The following is a 25,299-nucleotide window of genomic DNA, read 5'->3' as shown; positions in this document are numbered from 1 at the left end:
CCCTCTACTCACACAGCCCTACACATACATCTAAAGAGAAAAACAAGAAGTGGAAATAAGTAACCACGGAGTAAAAAAAAAAACAAAGAGACATCTATCCATCCTATAAAGGCTTGTGCCAATCTACTCATCTGTTCAGTGGAAGTGGTGGCTTCCAGGACAGTCAAAGACGCCGATGTTGGAAGATTGACGATGCGTGTCTCCCTCGAAACGGGAATTAAGTTTAGACAGAAAGAGAGGCGGCAGAATTGCACCAGCCAAGCAGGAAGCGAGTGCCTTGTGTGTTAACAAGATTTACAGTGATGGGACCATCCACCAACCGTTTGTAACAGCATAAATTAATCCAGCCATGTTGTAATAATGTACCACACAAAACAGCATTCTTTAACTACTACCAAATGAAAACAACAGAATCAAATGGTAAATTACTTTGACATTTTAACAAATAGTGTTAATATAAATATGAAAAAGAAAACGAGAACAGAGAAGTGAAGAATGGGAAAAAAGACAATACTTTGCCAATTGGTGACAGGAAGGCGGGCACACGCGTGCACGCATGCGCACATGCACACACACCGTCCAAAACACAATTGATTTATGTGTGGGCATGACTTACCATTCTATTATTTCTATACAACCTTTATATTTTATTTCTGTCTTTATGCTATTTCAGTGTTATTTTTAGCTAGAATGACTATCATAATCTCCAGCTGTAAAACTCAGCCTGTGTTGGGTTTTATCTAACACTTTCACCTGTCTTGTGAACTTTATACTATCTACCATATGCTGTAATACAACCCCAATTCCAATGAATTTGGGACATTGTGTTAAACATAAATAAAAACAGAATACAATGTTATGCAAATCATGTTCAACCTATATTTAATTGAAGACACGACAAAGACAAGATATTTAATGTTCAAACTGATAAACTTTGTTGTTTTTAGCAAATAATCATTACCTTAGGATTTTATGGCTGCAACATGTTCCAAAAAATCTGGGACAGGGTCATGTTTACCACTGTGTTACATCAGCTTTTCTTTTAACAACATTCAATAAACGTTTGGGAACTGAGGGCACTAAATGTTGAAGCTTTGTAGGTGGAATTTTTTCCCATTCTTGCTTGATGTACAGCTTCAGCTGTTCAAGAGTCCGGGTTCTCTGTTGTCGTATTTTACCCTTCATAATCCGCCACACATTTTCAATGGGAGACAGGTCTGGACTGCAGGCAGGCCAGTCTAGTACCCGCACTCTTTTACTACGAAGCCACGCTGTTGTAACACGTGCAGAATGTGGTTTGGCATTGTCTTGCTGAAATAAGCAGGGGCGTCCATGAAAAAGACGTTGCTTGGATGGCAGCATATGTTTCTCCAAAACCTGTATGTACCTTTCAGCATTAATGGTGCCTTCACAGATGTGTACGTTACCCATGCCATTGGCACTAACACAGCCCCATACCATCACAGATGCTGGCTTTTGAACTTTGCATCCATAACAGTCCAGATGGTTCTTTTCCTCTTTGGCCCAGAGGACATGACGTCCACAATTTCCAAAAACAATTTGAAATGTGGACTCGTCGGACCACAGAACACTTTTCCACTTTGCATCGGTCCATCTTAGATGAGCTCGGGCCCAGAGAAGCCGGCGGCGTTTCTGGGTGTTGTTGATAAATGGCTTTTGCTTTGCATAGTAGAGTTTCAAGATGCACTTACGGATGTAGCGCCAAACTGTATTTACTGACATTGGTTTTCTGAAGTGTTCCTGAGCCCATGTGGTGATATCCTTTACATATTGATGTTGGTTTTTGATGCAGTGCTGCCTGAGGGATCGAAGGTTGGTCAATGTTGGTTTTCGGCCTTGCCACTTACATGCAGTGATTTCTCCAGATTCTCTGAACCTTTTGATGATATTATGGACGGTAGATGATGAAATCCCTAAATTCCTTGCAATTGTACGTGGAGGAACATTGTCCTTAAACTGTTTGACTATTTTTTCAGGCACTTATTCACAAAGTTTTGAACCTCGCCCCATCTTTGCTTGTGAATGACTGAGCAATTCAGGGAAGCTCCTTTTCTACCCAATCATGGCACCCACCTGTTCCCAATTAGCCTGTTCACCTGTGGGATGTTCCAAACAGGTGTTTGATGAGCATTCCTCAACTTTCTCAGTCTTTTTTGCCACCTGTCCCAGCTTTTTTTTTTTCTAAGTTAATGATTATTTGCTAAAAACAATCAAGTTGATCAGTTTGAACATTAAATATCGTGTCTTTGTAGTGTATTCTATTAAATATAGGTTGGACATGATTTGCAAATCATTGTATTCTGTTTTTATTTGTTTAACACAGCGTCCCAACTTCATTGGTATTGGGGTTGTAGATAAAGACATCATTGCATCATAGCATTTCCACTAAAATACTCCTACGTATGTAAGAGATGTGGTTTACAATAATACCCAAATTAAATTCATCTGTCAGCTGCAATCACATCACACAGTTGTTACACAACCATCTATACTGTATGTGTTGTTCACCTCCACAGATAAGCTTGACTTTTTTTTTTACACTCCTGCCCTTGCTCTGCTCACAAAAATACATTAGGATGGCGTGCAAACAAAACAGTCAGGCACAATGAAAGCATTTAGTTGGGAGCGAATTCAATGATTAGTGTATCACACACACACTTACACCTTTGTATCTTCATCTCAATGTGTCGAAGGGTATGTGGATTATAGAAATGAAGAACAATATTTATGTTTCCCATATTCATACCCCCTACCTAATGGCAGGTACTCAACTCTAGAGGGGATGAGAAGTTTATAAGGGAGAGGCGTTTATAGGGACGGAGCTTACTTTGTACAAATGCATTCATGTGTCATCAACTACAACACTAAGAGCTTCGTGTGACTTGGTACTGAATAGATACTGCTATTTTTAAATTCTGCTGATCTTAGCTTAGCTTAGTAAACTCGGCTCTGTTAACTCTAATCATTAGCATTTACTGTATGACGTGTTTGCTTTTTTATTTTTTCCCCAAAAGCAGTCGTCCAAATGGGGCAAAATACTTTATTGGAACTTTAAGATCACTTTGATTTCGACACAAAGTGATTTGCTATCCAGCAGTTTATAACAATGCCATGAGTTTGTGGCTCAATTGTCCACTCACACTCTCAAATGGCTCTGAAAGCAGAAACCTTATCTTCTGTTCTCCAGCTACCTAATATTTAGAACTGAAAGAGAGAAGCATGCAGGAGCGATTGATAACATTCTCGTCTGAAGAAAAAGGGTTTGAAGTTGTGGAGCCAGAAATGAAGGAAAGGAATAGACAAAATGCCATTATGGAGGAAAGCTAACCTTCAGATAAGTGTGAATGTCAGAAGAGTGCTGAGGTCTTGCTTAGTAGTTTTCTTTTTCTTAAGATGGACTTGAGGACTTGGACTAAATGTCGTAACAGGACAAGATTTCCTGAAAATGACAGCCTGTCAAATGTTGTGTCTGGTTGTAATGGTCACTTCAAACTGAATACAATGCACCAAGAATTTTGAAAATCCAATGATGGTTTCCGGAGAAACTGAGTTTTTGGTATCCAAAATAATCGTCTTTTTGGGGAATGATTTGGCCTATCAAAAATCTCGTCAATCTTGACAAATTAAAGGAAAACAGTATAATTTCATTATTTCTCAACATACGGTATCTCCTAAATCCTTTCTTTTCATCTGCGACTCAGGAACCCCTTCTCCAATTGGCTGAAAAGTTCCAGGTAAAAATATCCATCAATAAGCTTGTACAGGCTATAAATCTGAGGGGTTTCTAAGTTGATTTCAAACTGTGTCACTTGTCCTTAAAACTTAACTTCAATACAGCAAATGGGCATTTATTCATGAGAAGAGCAGTGTGGCCAGTAAGAATAGGTCATGTTGTTTTTTCTTCTTGAATTTATTTGTTATGGAGAATTTTAGAGACATTTGAAGTGCTCATTTCATGTTTTTTAGAAAATTTGACAACGATGCCGACCACTTATCACATTGCTACTAAATGGGAAAGAATGGACAAGCAAGTGGTGACCAGAGCGCCACTGATCCCAAATGTATGTTTAAGATTCATCAACAGCGCAGGCCTTTCACTAACACATTTCCCTCTTCTCCAGATCACTCATCAGAAGCAAAAAGCAAACACCCCTGAAATATAACTACCCTAATTTAAATAGGTTGAAGGAAATAATATGGTATGTGCACTTCTTCAGTTAAGCCAGAACTTTTCAAATATTGAAAAAAATACACCTTTAAAATGTTAAAGGAGAGGGGATTTGTTGAGTGCTTTTGAAAGTGTGTATGAATATGATCGTCAAACTCACCAGGATCCCTGCAACCTGCTTCTCTTCCATCCTTCAGGACCTCGTGGCCAAAGATCCTTGCCTCTCTGATGCTCCCTCCCTCTCTCAGATGAACTTGTCTGCCCCCTACTATCAAGAGTTTGGAGGTTTTTCTGAGGTGGCGTTCGTTCGAGTGTCTTCACCCAGTCGCGTCACTCTCTCAGTCGCTGTCCCTCCTCTGCCTCTTCAAGTGTTGTTTGGGAATGTAGCTGGAGTGGCGTCGCCGCTTTGTGTTAATTCTGCCCTAATCCAGAAACTTTTCTATGCTGTGAAAAGAGCATGTGACAGGCAGAGAGGGATAGGGTGAGTCGAGGCGTGAGGGATGGGGGGCAGATTGTGGGGTGGGTTGAAAAGATTGAGGCAACACTTTCCAAACACTTTTTTTTTTTACCTTATGCTTAGTTAAATTAAATGACCACGGAATTAAAAATAAATAAAAAATGTTAAAAAAAACTCCACACTTGACCAAATGGTATGGAAGCAATTCTCTAAGAAAGAATTTTGATTTTTTTAAAAACATGTTGTAATAGATTTGCATTTTTTAGCAAAGCAGCTGCAATAACAAAGTGGCCTTTTGTGCGATGAGATTAACAGTTTGGAGGAAACGCTTGGACTACCCACTGACTGCTGCTGTTTATAAATTGAACTCCCCACCACCACTAAACAGCAATAAAGATTTAAGATAACACTGAAAACAAGCATCATCGTTTTTTGTCCCTTTCAAATAACATTTGACATGTCTAGAACAGTTAAATTACCTTTTTAAAAGGACCACATTTTCTGGAGACAGATGAAACTCCACTGCCAATTAATCAGTACCTGATTTGTAGGGACTTTTTTTTTATTTTTTTTATAGAGCCACACTGAAATGAAAAAAAACATAGTTTGAGAATAAAGTCATATTTTTTTCGTGAGACTAAAGTTAGAGTTAAAGATAAATTAAAGACTAATGTTAGCACAGGATTACCTGCTTTAAAAGATGAAGACTATCAGGATGTTGTCACATTAAACAAGTTTCACAAACAACGAAATTTATCAACACCACTTCAGTATGAGCTGTTTAATGTGATTATGAAAACATTTGTCTGGAACTGAAAAAGAACTACAAACATTTAAACACTACTGCTTTGCTCTTTTTGCAAATCTGAAGAAATTGCTTCTAAAGTTCACTGAAAACATGATTTGTGAAATAGTCTCTCTACAGGTAATTGGAAAAGCTAATCAGCTAATATAAATCACTACACTGTGAGGATTGTACCATTACTACCATTTCTGACTCCAGTGCAGACTGAAAGATAAAAACTTTTAACAATGTACTAAAATCGTCCCTGCAAAAACATAATAAAGGGCCCAAATATAGTCACCATTCTATGTTACATACTGTACATACAATACTACACCAGCGCTAACAGGAACCCAACAATGCCCTGGGACAGCCAACTTACAAAAACACAGCGCGCAGTGACAAAAGATATCCAGAGACAAACCCAAGTATTCATTCATTCAACTTGCCATCCAATATTCTAATATTTGAAGAAGGAAGACAATAATAGAAAATACAAACTTCAGCATCAGCAACTGACTGGTGTGTGGTGCGACGCAGAACAAGTCAGGAGTGAACTGGTCCAACTCTACTAATATTTATGTACACAAAGCATGTGTGTGTAGTGGAGGCGAGTCTATTGGACAATCCCAGGAGGAGTGGCAGTAAGAGATTACCAATACACTAAACTGCCCCGGAGACCAAATGTGTTTGTTACCTCTGAGAGATATATGTTGACAAAGATTAACAGAATGTTTTTGTTTTATTTTGATATCCTACTTCCGTCAAAATACAAAATAAAATGGATAACCTTTGTAGATGGCTTACTGCAAGCATCATGCTGTGTCTGAAAACAACCAATCACGCTCATTCCCACTCCCTGAGGCCAAACACTTCTCATCAACATTGCAGTATGTTAAAAATGTAATTACAGTGCCAGACACAAATGAATAAAAGTGGTTGTGTTGAGTGTTTGGATACCATATTATATACCATTGACAAAATGACGATTTCTTCTTCTACTACTACTTTCTTCTATGGGCTCATCTCATTTCTATATTTGCAACTTCCTTGCTCCTCGCTCCTATGTTTTCATGCGAGCTCGTCCCACCAGAAAATCCATTGAGGAGCAAGGACATTGACAGAGGAGCGAGGTGGCAGGAGGTAGGAATGTTTGGAGCAAATGAGACAATCATTCCTCGATGAGGTCACTTCATGGAGACGTCTACCAAAGATGACATCATGTCATTGACAAGTATCACAAATGAACCGTCTGCGTGTCTAAATTATTACTATCATCACAAATGTCCACTTTCAAGCGGGACTACATTAAAATTAAATATAATCAACACTCTTCACAACTCTGCAGATGCAAAGATGATCGTGATTGGTCTATCCCAAGCCCATTCCCCCTGCCCTTACCTCCACCATCACCCGGTACACAGCGCATATTTGACCCGACTATTACATATGTATAAGGTGTTGATATGTTGCTTATGTATTACCTTCAATGCAAAAATCTGAGTTTGTGTGTTGATGTGATTTAGGTAAAAGAACGACAACAACACTACCAAGTTCTCAGCTATCTTTGGGCGAGAGGCGGGCTACACCCTGAACTGGTCGCCAGCCAATCGCAGTGCACATAGAAACAAACATTCGCACTCACATTCACACCTACAGGCAATTTAGAGTCTTCAATTAACCTACCAGTAGTAACTATTGGCATTGATATCAAAGTAACTGTAATCTGACTACTCATATAAAATATATATATTATATAATATATAATAATATATATATATATATTATTACCATGCCAAGTTTGGAACCAAGGTCAAGCAGTGTGGCAAACCTTGCAGTTTGGGGGGCCAGGGATATGCCAGGGCTGGCACTCATTAGCAGCCATGGGTGGAGGTTAGGGCTGCAAGCTGTTGCCCATTACTGACTCCATATCCAGCCGACGTCTGCTGATAGATACTCCGCCGCTAAGCGCAGCATCCTTCCGGCACAGCAGGTGGACACAGTGATCGGCGGACACAGCCCCCGGATGGATGGCCCTAAATTTGACTTGGTGGTTTGTTTCGGATTGTTGTCCTGGTGAAGAATGTGCTTCAGCTTGAGGACACGAACTGATTGTCGAACATTGTCCTTCAGGATTTTCTGGTGAAGAGCAGAATTCATGCTTCCACCAATCACAGCAAGTGCTTCAGGTCCTGAAGTAGAAAAGCAGCCCCATACCTTCAAATACTACCACCATGTTTGACTGTTGGAATGATGTTCTTTTTCTGAAATGCTTTGTTACATTTAAATCAGATGAAACGAGACCAAAAAGTTAAACTTTTGTCTCGTCAATCCATAGAATATTCTCCCAAAGGTTTTGTTGTTGTTGTTGTAGTAAAGTGAAGTAAGATGAGCCTTTATGTTCTTTTTGTCAGCAGTGCTTCCTTATTGTTGTGTCATTAATACTGACCTGAACTGAGGCAACGGAGGCATGCAGTGCTTTACAAGTTGTCCTGTGTTCCTTTGTGTTCTCCTGGAGTAGTCATCGCTGTGTTCTTGTGGTAATTTTTTTTAGGCTAACATGAAGGAATAACATGAAGGAAAATATCCATCCATCCATTTTCCGTACGACTTCTCCTCACCAGGGTCGTGGGCGTGCTGGAGCCTATCCCAGCTATCTTCGGGTGAGAGGCGGTACATCCTGAAATGGTTGCCAGCCAATCGCAGGGCACATATGAACAAACAACCATTCGCAGTTCCGGCAGCCATTTTGCGTGATATGTTGTGCAATTTGCTTGACTGTTCAGCTTTTGCTGTAATCAACCAATCAAAGGACACAAAAATATCAGTATCACGATGAGCTTTCTAGTTGGCCCTGTTCATTGAATCTCAAATATGATTGGTTTGAAAAAGAAACAGCCGTTACTATTGTGTGTACGTGGCATGGACCAGCATTTAGGGCATTGAAGGGCCTGTGCAGATTATATTGACATGGCAACAAATTGAAGCTGAAATCTGATTGGACAAAAAAATACATTCCTAAAATAACCCACACACGACCAGGAGCTGGGCAGCCAAGACACATTATAACATGAAGACAAAAGGTTGTTGGAAATAATTTAATACAATGTAATGTACGTTGTAGTGCTTTAGGCCAGCAGAGAAGTTATTGAAGTCCAAGACTGTACGCCACTGAGCTTTTGTGTGTGATGATAATGAAAGTGGCATGATATGTGTTATACTTGTTTCACACACGCAGCTCAGCAAAACAGAATCGTATATTGGACCCAGACTGATTGTTGGTGGATTCAGAGTTGACTTCGTCTTCAGACTGGAATGTCCTTTCGATATTATTATTGGATGTGAGGAGCTTCTCAAAAAATACCAACCAGATAAGCTTTTCTAATTATGATAGGAGGCTTTCTGCTGGATGATGGACTTTTGATGTTTCATTGCATTGCATTCCTCTCACAGGTAAAATCAATGTCACTGGCTACATATCCTATCTCATTTTACATTACAAGGTTGTATGCAAATGGTTGGAGTGAGAACCTTAGGAGTGACCTCAATTATATGAAGGCGGTACAACACCTATGTGATGCTTTCATTTCATGCGAAGCAGAAACACTCCCAGTCGCGGGTGGGCAATATAGCCTCAAAATGATATCACAATATTTTTAGGAAATGTATGACGGTATTCAAAATGCTGCTGTGTTTTCAATTTGCAGGAAGCTGTGTTATTTTTTTCATTCCTTAAAAAAATACTCAAATATGGCCCAAGTAGGTCATTGCTGAACAAACTCATAATACTGTGCACGCTAGGCTCAAGACTTCTGACTGCGTCAAATACTCCAATTCTCGAGTCACACGTGCCACAGCGCAACTCATGTGACCTAAACTTCTCAAACAGCAGTATTCAAATGGTTACAAAATTAATACATGTTTAAAGGTGTCATATTTTGCCAAGGAGGTGGCAACTGCTTAGCACATCTGCCTCACAGTTCTGAGGACACATGTTCAAATACAGCCTCGCCTATGTGGAGTTTGTATGTTCTCCCCGTGCCTGCGTGGGTTTTCTGCGGGTACTCCGATTTCCTCCCGCATCCCAAAAACAAAAACCTTCATGGTATATAAATTGAAAACTCGAAATTGCCCGTAGGTGTGAAAGTGACTGCGAATGGTTGTTTGTTTATATGTGCCCTGAGATTAGCTGACGACCAGTTCATGGTGTACCCCGCCTCTCGCCCAGAGTCAGCTGGGGTGAAATTCCTGCCTTTGCCTATACAGAGAACTGAAGATTTCTTTGAAAATCCTAATAAAATATAAATATAAATTAAACTTAAATTTTTGAGCATGGATACCAGCATTTCTGGGACTTACATATGTACACGGAAAATGTAAGAAGAGCACTTCTACAAGGATTCTGGTGATACTCCACATTAGCCGATATCCGAAAATGTGTTGCCTCCTATATGGTCTGAAGCCAGAACCAGTATCTCACAAGGCACGCGTTGGACTCCTCAAACCTCAGACCGTGGCCTCTGTCCCATATTGCTTTGTATTTCATTACTAGCCATCCATCTAAGCTTCACACTGTCATCCTTTCCATTGTTGAGTGTTTCTCAGCGATGGCGCACTTTGGCCTTATGCCGACACTCCCATCTTTTAAGTAAATAGCGGAAATCACACTTAAAGTGGTCTTCAAAATCCTTGGTGATCCCACTGATGTCGTCTTTGATAGCGGCCCACTACTTTCCTCAGTTTTATCTAGTAATTGGAGCATCTTCCAATCTCTCTTTAGGCATCTACACAATGCAACAGCAAAAAGAGCAACTCAACCAGGAACTCGAAACAATTCTTCGTTGTGTTCCAGCTCCAATCAACTAAACTGGGTCGAGTACAATTGTAATTATCTTCCTTGCATGACCACAGGGGCATTATTCTTACAGTGCATGTTTGGTCATCAACCACCATTTTCCTGAACCAGGAACTTCCTTTGAAGGAAGGAAGAGGCCAGAGCCTCACTTCTTCGCTTGCCCCAGGACCCTTGAAATTGCCAACCATCACCTTTCCTCGGCTGTCGCTGCAGTCGTCACAATTTTGGTAACCAGAGATCTTTCTCTTTCAGTAGACCCCCGTAAGCTGGTTTTATGGATCCCCTCGATGTTCATGATCCCCTCAATGTTCAGAAGGTTAGCAATCCAGTGGCTGTACAACTGAAGCGGTTCAGGTTCCATAAGTCTTCACACCAGATTTTGTGTTTTTAAAGTGAAACTTTAAAAAAGGGCCTATTAGCTATTGTTATTGACTGTGTCATTGACCCCGACTGTACGACCGGATCATTGATGGGTGCCCAGTTTATATGGTGTCCAGACCCCTCGCCAGACCTGTCTTAATGGGGGTACATAAAATTTGTGGGGGGCACAATTACAGACAATACATATTTTTGCTCATCCTATACCCTCCTCTATTTACGAAGCACTGACGCACATCATCGTCATGTTAAACTTAACCAACAAGACGCTCAACAGCGTTGGATGTATGAAACACACACACACAAACACAGACCACAAACACACATTTGAAACCTATTTTGAGAAATGTGCCAATATAGCGTGAGGCAGCGTCTCTCCGCGCCGACCCTTCTCATCAATGCATTCCTTCCACTCAGATAGAACATTTTGAGTGAGGTCCTTTTCAAAAGCAAGCTGAATCACATGGGCCTGCGTCTGGGCAGCTATTACGCCGACTCCACAGATGAGAAAAGAGCTTTCACATATTGCCGCCAAAAGCTCCTGAGGTTAGAGCAAGTGTGTAGGCTGTGACAAACACAGTCGGGAAAAAGCTTGCAGTGCACATTTGAATGTGCAAAGTCTGTTAGCTATTGTCCATTTTCCATCTTTGAGGGAACCGGGGTGCAGTCGTTTACCAGGAACACACAACGAGCCACAGTATATTCTCATTCAACAACATGAGTCTCAGCTACAACTACAGGTGGGTGAATTTTCAAACACTTATGATTAATAATTACTAAAAATACCCACAGATTCGCTTCATTTATTATTTATAAAAGTTTCTCTGAAACTGTCATAATAAGTAAAAAATGCCAAATCCCAAACTAACCGCTTTATCTGTATTATCATGATACTGCTGAAATGTAATGATATAAAAAAATATAAACCTACAAAAACATCACTACTACTGCAATAGCTATTGTAAATGTAAAATAAAAACTGGTGCGAAAATTACTTGTTTGAGTTGTTAATGGGAGGTGGGGTGTGGGGGGAGTCAATGAATGTAAAAAGCCTACCTTCATCATGAATGGTCTGTATTTGTTCCACACATAAGGAGAGTACAGTTTGATAAAAACGAGTCCTTTTGAACCTTTTTTCCTCGATATGTATGCATTTTTCTCAACAATATCTTGTAAATTAGCACTGCTACAATGCATTTTTGCTCATTTTGTGAGCTCATGGCCTTTCGACGTGTGTGCTACTGCCTGAGTCGTTCATGAAATGAGGAAACAAGCAAGCTTCTGAGTGGATCATGATTTTGTGGGGGTGGGAGTGCATCTGGTTTAGGGTTGTGCTTATCTACTGCCGTTCATGCATGTGGAACTTCTGACATACCCTACTTTGACCACCCAGTTCAGCAACCTAGTTGATACACCTAGATTCGCTTGACTGATACTCTCTGCATAACATAATGTAAATAAGTACGCTTTCGCTCTCAGTACAGCGGTTAGATGAGGCCCCCAACGAGAGCATTCGACAAGAACCGTAAACTTAACTCTAAAGATCATATGAAATAGTATAAAGTTGTTCAAATTGCGTATAGGCTGATTGATGTTGTCTTCTAATGACTTATTTTCAGCAATGAAATTACATTAATTTTGTTGAAGCTTAAAGATCCCTTTCAAGTCAATAATAATGTTAACGCACCAACTTGTTAGTACAAGTTAACCTAAAAGTTCATTTTAACTGTGAAGCTACCGTTCAATCCACCATTGAAACTTAAGTCTGTCTACACCGTGATGCAAAACCCAAAAATGGTAAACTAGAAATTATGACATTTAACTTGACTTTGGGAGGCACGGTAGTAACTGGCTAGCGCATCTGCCTCGCAGTTCTGAGGGCCGGGGTTCAAATCCCGGCCTCGCCTGTGTGGAGTTTGCAATTGAAGACTCTAAATTGCCCATAGATGTGAATGTGACTGCGAATGCTTGTTTTGTTTATATGTGCCCTGCGGTTTTCCGGCGACCAGTTCAGGGTGTACCCTGACTCCCGCCCACAATTAGCTGGTATAGGCTCCAGCATGTTTGGAGGGAACAAATTGTGCAACTCAAGCGTTTTAGAAAGCTGTTTATTCAAGGGGTTTATTTGTCACACCAAAACACATTTACATATGATATGGCACTATATTTAATACCCACGGTCCCAGATTAAGCGGTACAGAAAATGGATGGATGCAACTTGACTTTCAGGTCTGTGTGACTCTGGCTCTGAAGAAGGCGACCACCTCGCACGTCAGTGACGTAACGTCACGGAGCGCCTCGGCACAATCCCTTTGTAATTGATTGTGTGCGATAAGACTGCGACAGAGCCCAATTAAAATTAATCACGATAAGATTTATTATTGAAACCGTTGTCAAGTTTGTGGCCAATAAGTGCAATATGCATGATAGGAAAAACTATTTGGCTTTTTGCTATGATGAGAAATATTTGTTGTTAAATATTTATATGTACTTTCCTTTTGTTTTGATGTTATGCAATAGAAGTAAATGTATCCTTTTTTTTTTTATCATCATGGAAATATGGGTCATTACAAACACTGTTGTAAGAGTAGTATGTCAGGAAAAAAGATGAAAGGAATAAATAATACAGTATGTATGGATTCAAACGCATGAAGATGCATTTGATAATCAGTCATAGTAGCCGTCTGAATCATAATTGAATTGAACCATGGGGGGTGAGAGATTATCGCCCCTAATTAACATGTAATAATAATTAGCAATTACCGTAGAAGCAAAGATTGAGAACCCGACCATACAATTAACCCACTACTTTCACTTCTTCCCACAAGCTAGAATTTTTTAATAAGCAGGTGAAGTATTGTTTTATTTTGTTGATATTATTTTAAAGGGTTTCCCCCCGCATTTTCCTATGAAATTTGTTTGTCGAATTTAATGCATCATACTATACATCTCTCAAGGAAAACGCAATAATAGATGCAGGAAGTAAATTAATTCCAAAAGCAAATGACATACAGTATTTTCTTTCTTTTGAGAAAAACAGTATTGCTGCATCATGCGACAGTTGTTAATGTCACTGTTTAATTTTGATGTTTTTTTTTATCAACATGACTTTTGTTCCTGAAACAGGTCAACCATTCCTGCCATAACAGTTGTGGTCCTCAAATATCAGTATGCTGATTGGCGTGCCAAACCAATTAGGCGAGTTGCCCATATTGAAATGAACTGCATTGTATGTGAATTTTTGGTTAAAAAAAAAACAAACAAACAAACAAAAAAACTACAATTAATATTATAGCCGATGCCACTTAATTGTGTGGCGTACACGTGTTCGAGCATCGTTCATTCTTTTGTGAACATGCAAGGAGATGTTTGTGTGTTGTGCGCGTGTATGTTTTTGCAAAGAAAATAAAAAATCATCGTAAAATCATTGTAAAATTGCTGACATGTTCAGCTGAACCAAGGTGGACATCTTGTGGTGAAATAACAGAATACAGTCATGCAATACAATTACTCAAACAATTCCAATTCCAATTCCAATTCCTACATTATTTCTATTTGAAAAACATCTTGATTGTGTCTTATGGAATATTAACTCTTTTCCCACGATGGTGTTTTTGGCGTTGGCTCTAAGCTATAATCATCAAAAGATTTTTTTTTTAAATGAATCATGAAATATTTCACTATGTGTGTACAGTGAATTGTTATACTATGCTAAGTAAGTTTCACTTTTGGAATAGTACTATTGAATTCAATGATGTTTTCCATTATATTCTAATTTATTGAGGTGGACCTGCATGTACAATCTGTGTGCATGCAGCTTGCTGTAAAGAAACCAAAATACAGTATATAATAAGAAAGCCAATTCAATATTGATGATGTATTTTATTTTTTCGAGCCCTTTCTGTCGCAGCTATTTTTTAACTAAAGAATACAATAACAGCACAATACAATCTGTTGATACTATTCACTGGCTGTGCGTTGTACTGTGTATGCTGATATAAATCATATTGTGGATTTGTTATTGCCAATTTATGAGTACACGGCAAAATTAATAATACCCTATGTAAAGTCTTTTGAGCTAAATTAAAGTCACTTCTTTTTTTTAATTTGAATGTTGTAAAAGTATGATTGGGAATTGTGCAAGAGTTAAAGAACAACTGCCTCGTCAGTTCATATCAGCGATGTTCTAAACTTTGCAAATCACCCTTAGATGAGCTGCTAAAACGTTGACAGTGTATCGAGAAACTTTGGATGTAGTGGCAGGGACACAACACAATGGCAAAGTTGGGGCCGGCCGCTCTCGTACGACAACAGACAGTCAATTGACAGAATACTTTTGAGACATAAAGATATTGAGAAAAACTGAGCAATAAAAAGGTTCACTCAAGTAAACACCGGAACAAAACAATGCGGCGGCCTCTAGCATGGCGGCCGCGGCTGTGAAAACTGTTGAAGTCTCTGGTGGTTGTGTCCAACGGGGTTCACATTAGGGTCGGCGTCGTTGAATGACAAGTGACCGTTTTGCATAAAACCAAAACCAAATAAAAGATCTGATTGATTCAAATATATTGCCCCATTCAAACCGAAAAGAAAGGGAAACACCTCATGTTGGTGTGTACGGTAGAAAAATCATTCATTGCACGCGCTGAAAAAGACCCACCACCAGGTGTCGCTGTGACATTTGGTGAAATCAGAACCCGGAACTGGAAATGCTTTTGGAAGGCGCACCCACAACGGAGGGAAAATTGACTGAAAAACGAAACTTTTCATTCCCGGAACAAAAAAAAAACGTCTACTATTATTGGACATGCCCCTGTCAGCTTTGATAGGTGGCAGACTGGCGGTAATTTGTCAATAACTACATTGAAATCAACACAGGAAATACAAACTGTGCCCCGGATGTTTGTTTGTGATTCCACTCGAACTCGGGTAGAGACGCTGCTCTGCTCAAGTAAGCTTCACTAACAGCTGACGGATTGATTGATTTTGATGTCGCGTTAGCTCGTTCACCGATTCCGTTGTTTGGTTGGTGCGTTTGTCACATGAGTGACATACTGTCGGTTGTGTTATTGACGTCTTCGATAAATATGGTCGTTACCACTGTGTGGACATGTTCCGGGAGGTCCTCGCTTTACGACCCTCATACATTTCGAGGACCCGTACGGGGCGCGGCGTTCACGGACACTCAGGATGCACATGTCAGGAAACAATGAGTCCTGGCCCTGGAACAACGAGTCGGTCCCGCTATATTGCAAATTTTTGTGTTATCAGTTGCTCTTGCGCACTCTCAATATATTATTTTCACAATAGCAAATTCTTTATATATATATATATATATATATATATATATATAATTGTATTTTTATTCCCCTGATATATATTGATGGAGCATAATAATTCAAGTACATTCTTTTTAAGAGCAGTTAACTTTCAATTCTAAAGAACATCGAACATTGGCATTGTAATGTAGAACAATAACTAAAGTGTCTTAGATAAATAATAATAAAAAAATATAATTAGGCTCAGTTCGCCAAAACTGCACCTAAACAAATCTTAAACATTTGACCCCTACGTATGGAATCATTAACCTGCTAAAGAGGCCCCAGAAATTTCTTAACGCATGCCAAATTTGAATGAATAAAAAACCCACCATGTATGTACTCGAAAGCATTTGGGCTCTGTCACTGTTTTTAAATCAGATACCATACATTTTAATATCACTGTTACCATACATTTTAATATCACTGTTATTTGTTCTTTTTTTTTAATTTATTGTATGAATGTTGTATTCTGCAATGTGTCATTTCTGCTCCCTCTTGGCTTTTATCTCGTAATAAGCTTTTACCTTTAAGTGAGTCAAAACATTATTTTCATTATGACTTTAGTATTACTACGTTATCGTTATTCCGACTTACATCCTCCAAAACCTCTCATTACACCGTTGCCATATGTGCAGAACTCTGTCATTAGCCGAGGAGCCACTGTATGGTTTTGGTTGTCATCTGACATGTTGTTTGCTCCGGCCATGTGGATTGACATGAATGAAGAGTTGTTCAACCGAGTTATAAGACCAACCTAACAATATCCAACTGAGGTGTACGAGCTCCATATGAGATCTTAACATCGGAAAAAGTCACCTATCCCGCATACATGCAAAAGATCATGCCACAGCTGCTTTGATGAACTTCACCGTTTCCTAATGATTTTTTATTCCCCCCCACAATTTTCAAGGGGTACTCCACTGCATTTCGCCGTCAGGATGGAAGGCTCAGTCTCCTTCCTCTCACCTCCCCCCTCTCCATCTGTGGCCCCCATCCCCGTCTCCTCCTCATTTGTGCTGACACTTTGTCCTGAACTTGACCTGTCTGTCGTAGTCAGTCCTGCCCCCGCGCAACCAAAGCGACACACGAACGAACAGACACGAAGAAAGACAAACAAAAAGGTGACCTGTTAACAGCATTATGCAGCGTTAATTCGGAACTGATGACTTTTGTTAGCTATGTTTTCAAACAAAATGTGAACTTCAATCAATGAGACTGATTCCAAAACAGTCTATAACTTTTGTGAACAACCATTGCCCTCAACAGGTGTGTTTTAAAGAGCCTGTGGTCGTGAAAGTAACACCTGAGCCGCAAATCCCACTGAACAGTGACGCACCTCCTCAACAACCAACCAACTGTCAGAGGAGGTGGAGAGATAATCACCATGGGAACCAGAAGCTAAATAGTGAGTGACTCCCATGTTTTCGTTTTTGTCCTATATTCAAGTGTACTCATTCTCCTGTGGCAAGCCCATCATTCCACCAGTCGCAATCCTACTGTGAATAGTTTGTCACATAGCAAAGAAACTGTCACGTAAAAACAAATCAGGAAACAACAAATGTACGCTACCTATGATGTTACATCGCAATATGAATCGCAGGCTTACAAATAAATTGCAACGTCAAAATGTGCAAGCCATGTTACAGTTGTTTACATTAATATGACATGTAAAACCACTGCCTACTTTTAGATGAACACTTGGGCCTACTACGCTGCAGTATTTTAATGTTGTTCATTGTGGTGGTACATGGAAATGATTAAAGTATTTCTTGAGGTGATTCACGGTGTAAAAGGTTTGAAAACCACTTGCCTAGTGTGAGCAGCCATGTGCATGGGCATGTGTAAACATGTGCAAGGCCAGTACTTTCCTGAAATTCTAGCGAAGACCACTTCTCCTCTGATAGATGGCGCCCTGACCCGGAGGGCGGAGCTAACGGCTGCAGTGTCCAATGACCATCCAGACAGTCTTGAGGAGGTTGAGCTCAACAGCACCTTGGCCGTAAAGGCAGAGCTCTTGGCGTTGCAGGTTTATTTTGTGATCAATAAAAAGAACATGTGTTTACCATTTAAATATGTTTAGCATACAATATTTCCATTTTTATTTGTTCCCAGGGGGCGGAGTTTAACACCCAGAAAGCCATTCAGGAGACATTACAGAAAGTGGAGCAAACAAAAAAACAGATAAACTACAGAGCGATACAAGGTAACCTGAGTGTTTTATTAAAGTGAAAACAAAGATGTCTTATAAATATGACACACCGGAGAGAAGAGTGTTGTTAACAAGCCTGTGAAATTTGAATGAATAAAGACAATGCCAAGTATATGAAATGGGGCTTAAAAATCCTGAGAAATCAAGCCGCTCAACTGACAATTAAATACATTGGCATTAGGGATGCACCGGAAATTTGGTCATTGAAAATCTTTGTGCATTTTTGGTTTTCAAACGAAATACTTTTGTCGCAGTAACAACACGGATGTTGTGATCACACAGGCAAAAACTGTGGCCAATGCACGGTTGTGTACACTATATTTATTTAACATTTCTTTTTAAAGGGCGCGTCGCTTAATTACAGTAAGTTAGCAGCCATTATTTTGTCATGTTGTAATGTTGGTTTGACTTGACTGAGTAGAATACACGATTGGAAAAATCTCACGGCACACCAACAAAAAAAAATTTCACAAAAGGTGGACACGTTAATTTCTGTATTTACTTCCTGCCATCTAATAGGAGACCATTTGTTCTGTCTGTCACTATGCCTCACTGGCATAAATAGCGGAACAAAGATACATTATTTATTGTAAATCAAATTTTTGGAGCAATTAAGTACACAAGTATATAGAGTTAATGAGCAGGTCATTTAAATAGACACATTCCTCCATCTTGTGATTGGATCGATTATTGTTTTTTTTTAAACTCGCTGATCGGTGATTAGTGATTAGGCCCAGAAATTTTTTTTATGCCACTGATATATATATATATATTATCAAGATTTTATCATCATTATATTATATCAAGTTTCCAGTTGGTCTTGACCAAATTTTAAAAATATGGAAATTGAGACAAATTGTTCTGAAAGTTAATTTCTGTAGGTTGGCAGCTCTTGGAGTCATAGTCATGCAATTTTTCTAATCATTTCAGTTTTTGTTCTTGGTTTCCTCATTTTCGTTTTCGGTCTAGAATTTTTATTTCGGCGTATGTTGGATTTATCTTACCCAACATTATAAAAAATAGACACAAAAGGAATGAAGACACTGGTTTCTTTTTCTCATGAGGAGGGCGTATGGGAGATTGTTCAGATCACAGTCTCTCAACACGCTCTAAACAATCTCCCCCCTCGCTCCTGCATTTATTTGAAATAGGAGGGATTTACAAATCATAATGTTCTAAGCAATAAGACACAACACAAAATATTTGATAATAAGAGGGTTTTTTCCAGACTTAGTATTCTAAGCAATAAGACACAACACATAATATTGGACCAACACCTGTCACGACCTGACCACATCCGATCACGTCATTGGTCCAGGCGCCCTTCCATCGGATGATGCTGAGTCTTCTTTTTGAAGGCGAGACATCTAAAATCGTCCATTATACTAATGCAAGCTAAGCAAATAAATGATAACTTCTACAATTTATTTAACAGCGTATCACTAATTCATTCGTCTGTCATTCTTCCACTTAATGGCTCCTGTGGCTGGACTTTTTCATCTACAAGTGGCGCTAGGCACCAGTTACCTCGTGGGCTAACAGGTTGGGGGGGGGGGGGGGGGGGGGGGGGGCTGTGGAAGGGCGGCAGGCTTGTCCCAATACGTCACCGCCTTGTAGGTCTGCACAATTATGGACAAAATAAGAATCACGATTATTTTGATCAATATTCGGCCAGCCGAAAAGTTGAAGTCAAGGCAGCCGCTACAACGATTGTTAATAGTGTCTTATCGTGACACGCGGCCTCTCTGCCAATGTGCTGCAAGGGTCAACTGCAAAATAAAAGCTTCATATATGACTACATTGGACATCAATACCATTTTCAACTTTTATTTTGAAGTTGGCCTTGGAACACGGGGTATGGCTCATAGTGAAGCCTTAACCACGCCGTTCGCCCCCTGTTGCCAGGCTGACTGCAAATGAAGCACTTTTCATATGCAGCAGTCCCCTAAGTTTCAATGTCAAAAAAATCACAGACGATCCTCATTTAAGCGTGGCAGCCAAAATCGCAATCGCCATTAAAATTCAATTAATTGCACAGGCCTACCGCCTTGCTTGGTGTTGTCTCGATGTGTGCACATAACACAGAGACAATCCAGCAAAAGTGAACCAAACGCAGCGGCACATGTTGTTCAGCCTGTGGTTCACACTAATGTCAGACATTTGAGCATTTGAGCTGGTTACAGTGTATACCCACGTTTTACCTTTCAACCGACTGTGGTAGCCTGAATAACACAAAATACATAACACTTGGGAATTCACATTACGACACAAGCGCTTCTGTAAATTGTGGCATCCGGGGAAAATGCCTTTTGAAGGGTGCAGCCATAGCTAGCTAGCTAGCTGCATGCTGTAGTGGGAGAAATGCGCCAAGTAGCTCACAATTGCATCAGATAGCCATTGACGTGAACAAAAGCAATCAGTTCTTATATAATGGGGGAGAGTCATGCTCGATGTCCCATTGCATAATTTGGCGCCATTTCAGCCACGCCCACGAAAAAATCAGGAAAACTGAAATGGTGAAAAACTATTTAACGCTGTTTCTCTACATGTAAGTACTGCCCAGTTCTGTCTTTGCACGTTTTCAGCAATGTTCTTCAAACGTATAATGTACTTTGGGAAAAAAAAGTCTGAATTCACCTTACAGGGTCTTTAAGTATTAATCAGCCTTTAAAGTTTTGAAGGAGACTGAATTAATCTGTGGATTCCTCGTGTTGCCTTCCTCTCCTTCCGTCCCAATTTTCTGTCCAACGTCACTTCTCAAATGTCTGCACTCTTTTCACAGGAATCAACGTCTCTCGGTCTCAGACCCTTTTCACCTCATTGGTCAGCGTGGATGTGCCTGAGAGTCAGCTGATAAGCCAAGCCGTTAAGGACAGGCTGCTTCTGGCCCCACCGCCACGAAGCGTTGACAACCAAGGAGCAGAAAGCCCCTCCCCCCTTATCTTTTTGACCTCTGACTTGTTTAGACAGAAGCCCCTCCCTGTGGAGGAGGAGCCAGTCAATGGCAACCCTATCCCAGCCCCTCGCCCTGCCTCCTCGACATTTGACCTTTACAGACGACGGCGTCGTTGGGAAGCCACCCCATAACACACCGTTTCTTCACAATGTGATGTCAAAAGTCAAGATGCTTTGCTATCGAGCTTGTCCTCATTAGGGTCACGGGCAAGCTGAAGCCTCTCAACTGACTTTGGGCAAGAAGTACACCCTGGACTCGTAGTATTTCAATAAAGTATTTTTATATGTTTTTGTAATAGTACAATGTTTTTTTTTTTTCGGATCATGTGATACCCATATATCCATACTAAACTGAAGAGCTCTACCACCTATTACATACCTACTGTAGCTAGGTGATGTCAAATCATCAAACAAGTACTCTGTAACACTGACTCAGAGATGACAAGTTGCTATTTTGGAAGGCAAAAGTCCGTTCGTTAGTTGTGGAAATGCACTTTTGAGTTTCATATCAATCATAACCCAATTTTAGGTTTGGCTCATGGTTAGGTCTAGGCTCAGGAACTGAAAGGTGGGTCTAGTAAAAGAACAGCGTTAGTACACTCACGCGAATCCTAAAGTCATGTGACTACAGGAGGACTTGGCTTCATGACAGAGTTCCCTAACTATTATAAACTACTAAAAAAAAAATTGCAAAGTAAAAATAGCGGAAACCGAGCGTGCATTCCTGTGCCGTGTGACGAAGTACTCTCACGCCTTTGCACAAACCTTACTTCAAAACTTTTTATACGCACTGTTTCTGGCCTTCATTCAAGCAGCTGTTATGTTGACACCTTTTTACTTTTGTTTCCTACATTTGAAAACACATATGTACGTTCTACTCCTTACATTGTCAAAATAGACTTGTTACCTTTTCGTCGTCCAAAAATTCTTGGTCTAATCTGGAAAAAAAAAAAAAAAAAAACAGGGTGACAACTGATCACTGGTTTAAAGCACTATCCATGCAGTTATAGCCCTGGCCGCCAGACGGCAGTCTTCCACAAGCATTCAACGCGTTCTCTCGCAAGACACATTTTCTGATATTGTGTCATAATTAGGTTTAGTAACTCACAAATATAGCTGAAACTAATTCAGAACTGGCGGACATTGCTGAGGGGAATAACACAGTCGCAGATACCTGCGGGTGGAAATGAAAAGTGCACACTGACAATGTTTTAAACTACTTTTATTTTAGATCCCTGAAGTACAAATTTCATTCAAGAAAATTGTAAAAATGCATTTCTTCACTTCAAATATATAATTTCATTAAAAAATAATCATCATAAAAATAATAATAATAGTTGTCCTGCGATCTTAAGTGATTGCACTTCATTTTTGCTTTGGAATCAGAATCACTCATACCGTCACAAAAAAAAAAATGGAAAAAAAATAGATATAATTTGACATTTCTCACTTTTGCCAACGTAAGAAAATTGGGAGTAAAAAAAAAAAAAAAAAGTACAGAAATATATACAAATTAAGCAGTATCAAAGACACCGGTGTACACTTTAAAGGGTAAAATAACAAAAACAAACAAACAAAAAAACCACATAGGTGCAGCATTCTGGGTCCTGCCCAACGTGCAGGCCTTCAGCAAGAGTCAATAACTTATTGAAGACGTGCTAAAGTTATTTAGCTCAATGTATGCACAGGTATATACATATATATATACATATATATATATACACATATATATATATGTATATATGTACAAGGCTTTGCGGAGGCGACGAGGACCTCCCTGCCGCGGTGTCTACATGTGCCGCTTCATGTGCAGGGCCAGGTGGTCGGAGCGGGAGAAGGCCCTCTCGCACAGGTGGCACTGGAACGGCCTGTGTCCAGTGTGCTTGCGAAAGTGACGCGTCAGCTCGTCCGACCTGGCAAACTTCCAGCCGCAGCCTTCCCAGTTGCAGTGGTAGGGTTTCTCACCTGAGGGAGGGGGGCGACAGGAGCATATATTTGGACCACGCCGAGATATTCGGGTGCTTAACAATGGCGGCGCTCACCTGTATGCGTCCTCATGTGCGCTTTGAGGTGCGAGCTCTTTGTGTACGTTTTGCCACATCCCGGGAATTCGCAGCTGTGTGTGGCGGCGCGCTTTCGCGCCCACGACCTGCGCCCTCGCTTCTGCTTCGCGCCGCCCGCCTCGTCTTGCGCGTACAAATCCAAAAGAGACGGCGACGACGGCGGCGTGAGCATGAGCCGCCGCACGTCTGCGTGCGCGCCGTGGTGTCCGTGGAAGCGCGCGGGCACGTCGTGCTGCGCGTAACGGTAAGGGCTGCCGGCGTAGCTGCTTTGGAGCTGATGACGCGTGCGCTCCAGATGCGCCAGGTGCGCCAGGTGCGCCAGATGACAGTCCGCGCGCCCCGGATCGAACCCAGCGGTCGCGTTCTGCTGTTGCATGAATGGGCGGCCCCCCGTCGAGTCCCCGCCGGCCAACATACACGACTGGCCGCTGGACTCGGTTTTCATTTTGTAGTGAGCCAAACTGGCGGCGCGCGTGGCCGGATCGAGCGCACCCAGTTGGGTGTACTCTCGGCCGTCTCCCGCCGAGCTCTCGCTCTCGCTCTCGGGCGCGTAGTTGACGTCAGGGGCGAGAAGTTCCGCCATGAGACCGCGCAAGGGGTCGGGTTCCGTGAAGCGGACCGCGCCGTGGTAGCCGTGGAGCTCCTGCGGGGAGGAGCGGTCGGCGCAGCTCTCCGGGGACTCGGGCAGGGCGTAGGCGCACGTGCGCCCGCTGCCGCTCACCGCGTCCGAACCCAGGCTGTTCGACAAGATGAACTCGAGGTCCACGAACCTGCCCAGCTCGTCGTCGTCTTTGGACGACAAAAGCGGAGACTGGACGATGCTGAACTCCACTTGGATGTCTGCGGCGCGTTCATCTTGACACCGCTGCGGAACAACACCGCCGCCGGCGTTAAGTCGCGAGTCTTACAAGTTTGCGGAAATGTGGAATACTCACGTGAAACGGCTGGAGACACGGACACGATGCGGCGCCGGAGGTGGGCCGCGCCATGTCAGTCAAAGCCATGCAGACCGGCGCAAATCAGACCAAACCACTGGAGAAGAATAAAGGAGCAGTGGAAAAACCAGCAGAGAGTTTCCCCTCTGTCCACGGAGTGCTTCGGGTTCAAGGATGCCAGGGGAGATGTCTTATAAGTACCTTGGGGGGGGCGGGGTGGGGGGGGGGGGGCGTGGCACCCTCCCCCCCCACCCCTGCCTTCCATCAACGCCCACGCATCACGTGCCATGCACGCAGCTAAATTCTCCCAAATTTCATTCCGTCAACATTGAAGCCATTCAGCGGTTGATTCGCATTTCAAAACGCATTCCAGTTGTGGTTTTACTCACTCGCGGGAACCTTCAATATGCTGCAAACATGATGCAGTGGTTTCTGTCTCTCACATTATTTCAACTGTGTGCACATGCAAACGGCATTGAATGATGGCGCATCTTCAAAATGATGGCAACTGCTCCCCCCCCCCCCCCCCCCCCCCCCGTTTTACAGCTCCCGGCACCCGTCCTCGCTCGAACCCTAATTTAATCTCTCACGCGGCACCATTCATTTGTCCGGAATTGATCCGCAAATGTGCGATTTGTGAGAGGCCCATCGAAACGACTCGTTCATCGGCATGTTTCTCTCAATGATCAAAAGTTGATTTATATATATATATATATATATTATTATTTTTTTTTTTAAGTTTCAGACCCACTTTTGATTGACATTTTACAGACATTTGTGTGTATTTATAATAACATATACATGCATAGATAGATTCAATGTATCAAAACCAAATTCAATATTCAGTGCAAAAACAAGTTACTAATAGAAAAGTGTCAAGAAAAGTAATTTATTTCCCTCCCTAGGAGTTGTCTGGCCCCTGGAGCTTTTCCCTACCATGTCAAGTCAAGTCAAGTTTATTTGGATAGTCGTTAATTTTAACCGACTCCTTTTATGCAAAAAAAAATGACACTTCTGCCTATAGCGAAATAAAGGCACCAAAAACGTAAGTGGGAAAAGCAGCCGCTTTTGCTTCCCATTCCTTGTCGCAGACCTGGAAAGCATTTGCCACTTCCATAAAATACAAATGATCATTATTTTCAATTTGATTCAT

The 25,299-nt window shown here is 41.2% G+C and overlaps 3 protein-coding genes across 5 annotated transcripts in view; 1 reads left to right on the top strand and 2 right to left on the bottom strand.

The window, feature by feature from the left end:
* Positions 1-6,020, bottom strand: part of slc6a9 (solute carrier family 6 member 9) — a 55,563-nt gene extending 49,543 nt beyond the window's left edge. For 2 of the 3 annotated variants that reach the window (XM_061797631.1, XM_061797633.1), the window contains exons 1-2: positions 5,932-6,011; positions 4,350-4,633 (exon numbers count right to left, since the gene is read on the bottom strand). In XM_061797631.1, coding sequence (XP_061653615.1) covers positions 4,350-4,379 — 30 coding nt within the window. In that variant the 5' untranslated portion in view covers positions 4,380-4,633; positions 5,932-6,011. Of the gene's footprint in view, positions 1-4,349; positions 4,634-5,125; positions 5,231-5,931 lie in introns of all 3 variants that reach the window. The other variant, XM_061797632.1, reaches the window with a different exon arrangement.
* Positions 6,021-15,353: 9,333 nt separating this feature from the next.
* ppp1r35 (protein phosphatase 1, regulatory subunit 35) lies at positions 15,354-21,439 on the top strand. Its single transcript, XM_061798371.1, has 6 exons — positions 15,354-15,614; positions 16,895-17,105; positions 17,251-17,389; positions 17,889-18,010; positions 18,097-18,187; positions 20,976-21,439. Exons 2-6 carry the CDS (start codon positions 16,923-16,925, stop codon positions 21,278-21,280), a joined length of 840 nt encoding a protein of 279 aa, XP_061654355.1. The 5' UTR covers positions 15,354-15,614; positions 16,895-16,922; the 3' UTR covers positions 21,281-21,439.
* A 915-nt stretch (positions 21,440-22,354) lies between these two features.
* On the bottom strand, positions 22,355-24,313 carry klf17 (Kruppel like factor 17). The gene is made up of 3 exons (XM_061797230.1): positions 24,147-24,313; positions 23,191-24,076; positions 22,355-23,113 (listed from the first exon to the last, which is right to left on the bottom strand). The coding sequence occupies exons 1-3, from the start codon at positions 24,213-24,215 to the stop codon at positions 22,938-22,940; spliced, it is 1,131 nt and encodes a 376-aa protein (XP_061653214.1). The 5' UTR covers positions 24,216-24,313; the 3' UTR covers positions 22,355-22,937.
* Between the last annotated feature and the right edge of the window lie 986 nt (positions 24,314-25,299).

Source organism: Phyllopteryx taeniolatus, chromosome 14 (genome assembly GCF_024500385.1).
Source record: "Phyllopteryx taeniolatus isolate TA_2022b chromosome 14, UOR_Ptae_1.2, whole genome shotgun sequence".
NCBI lineage: Eukaryota > Metazoa > Chordata > Actinopteri > Syngnathiformes > Syngnathidae > Phyllopteryx > Phyllopteryx taeniolatus.
The sequence above is the reverse complement of the archived record's forward strand: the minus strand, read 5'-3'. Positions and strand labels throughout refer to the sequence as shown.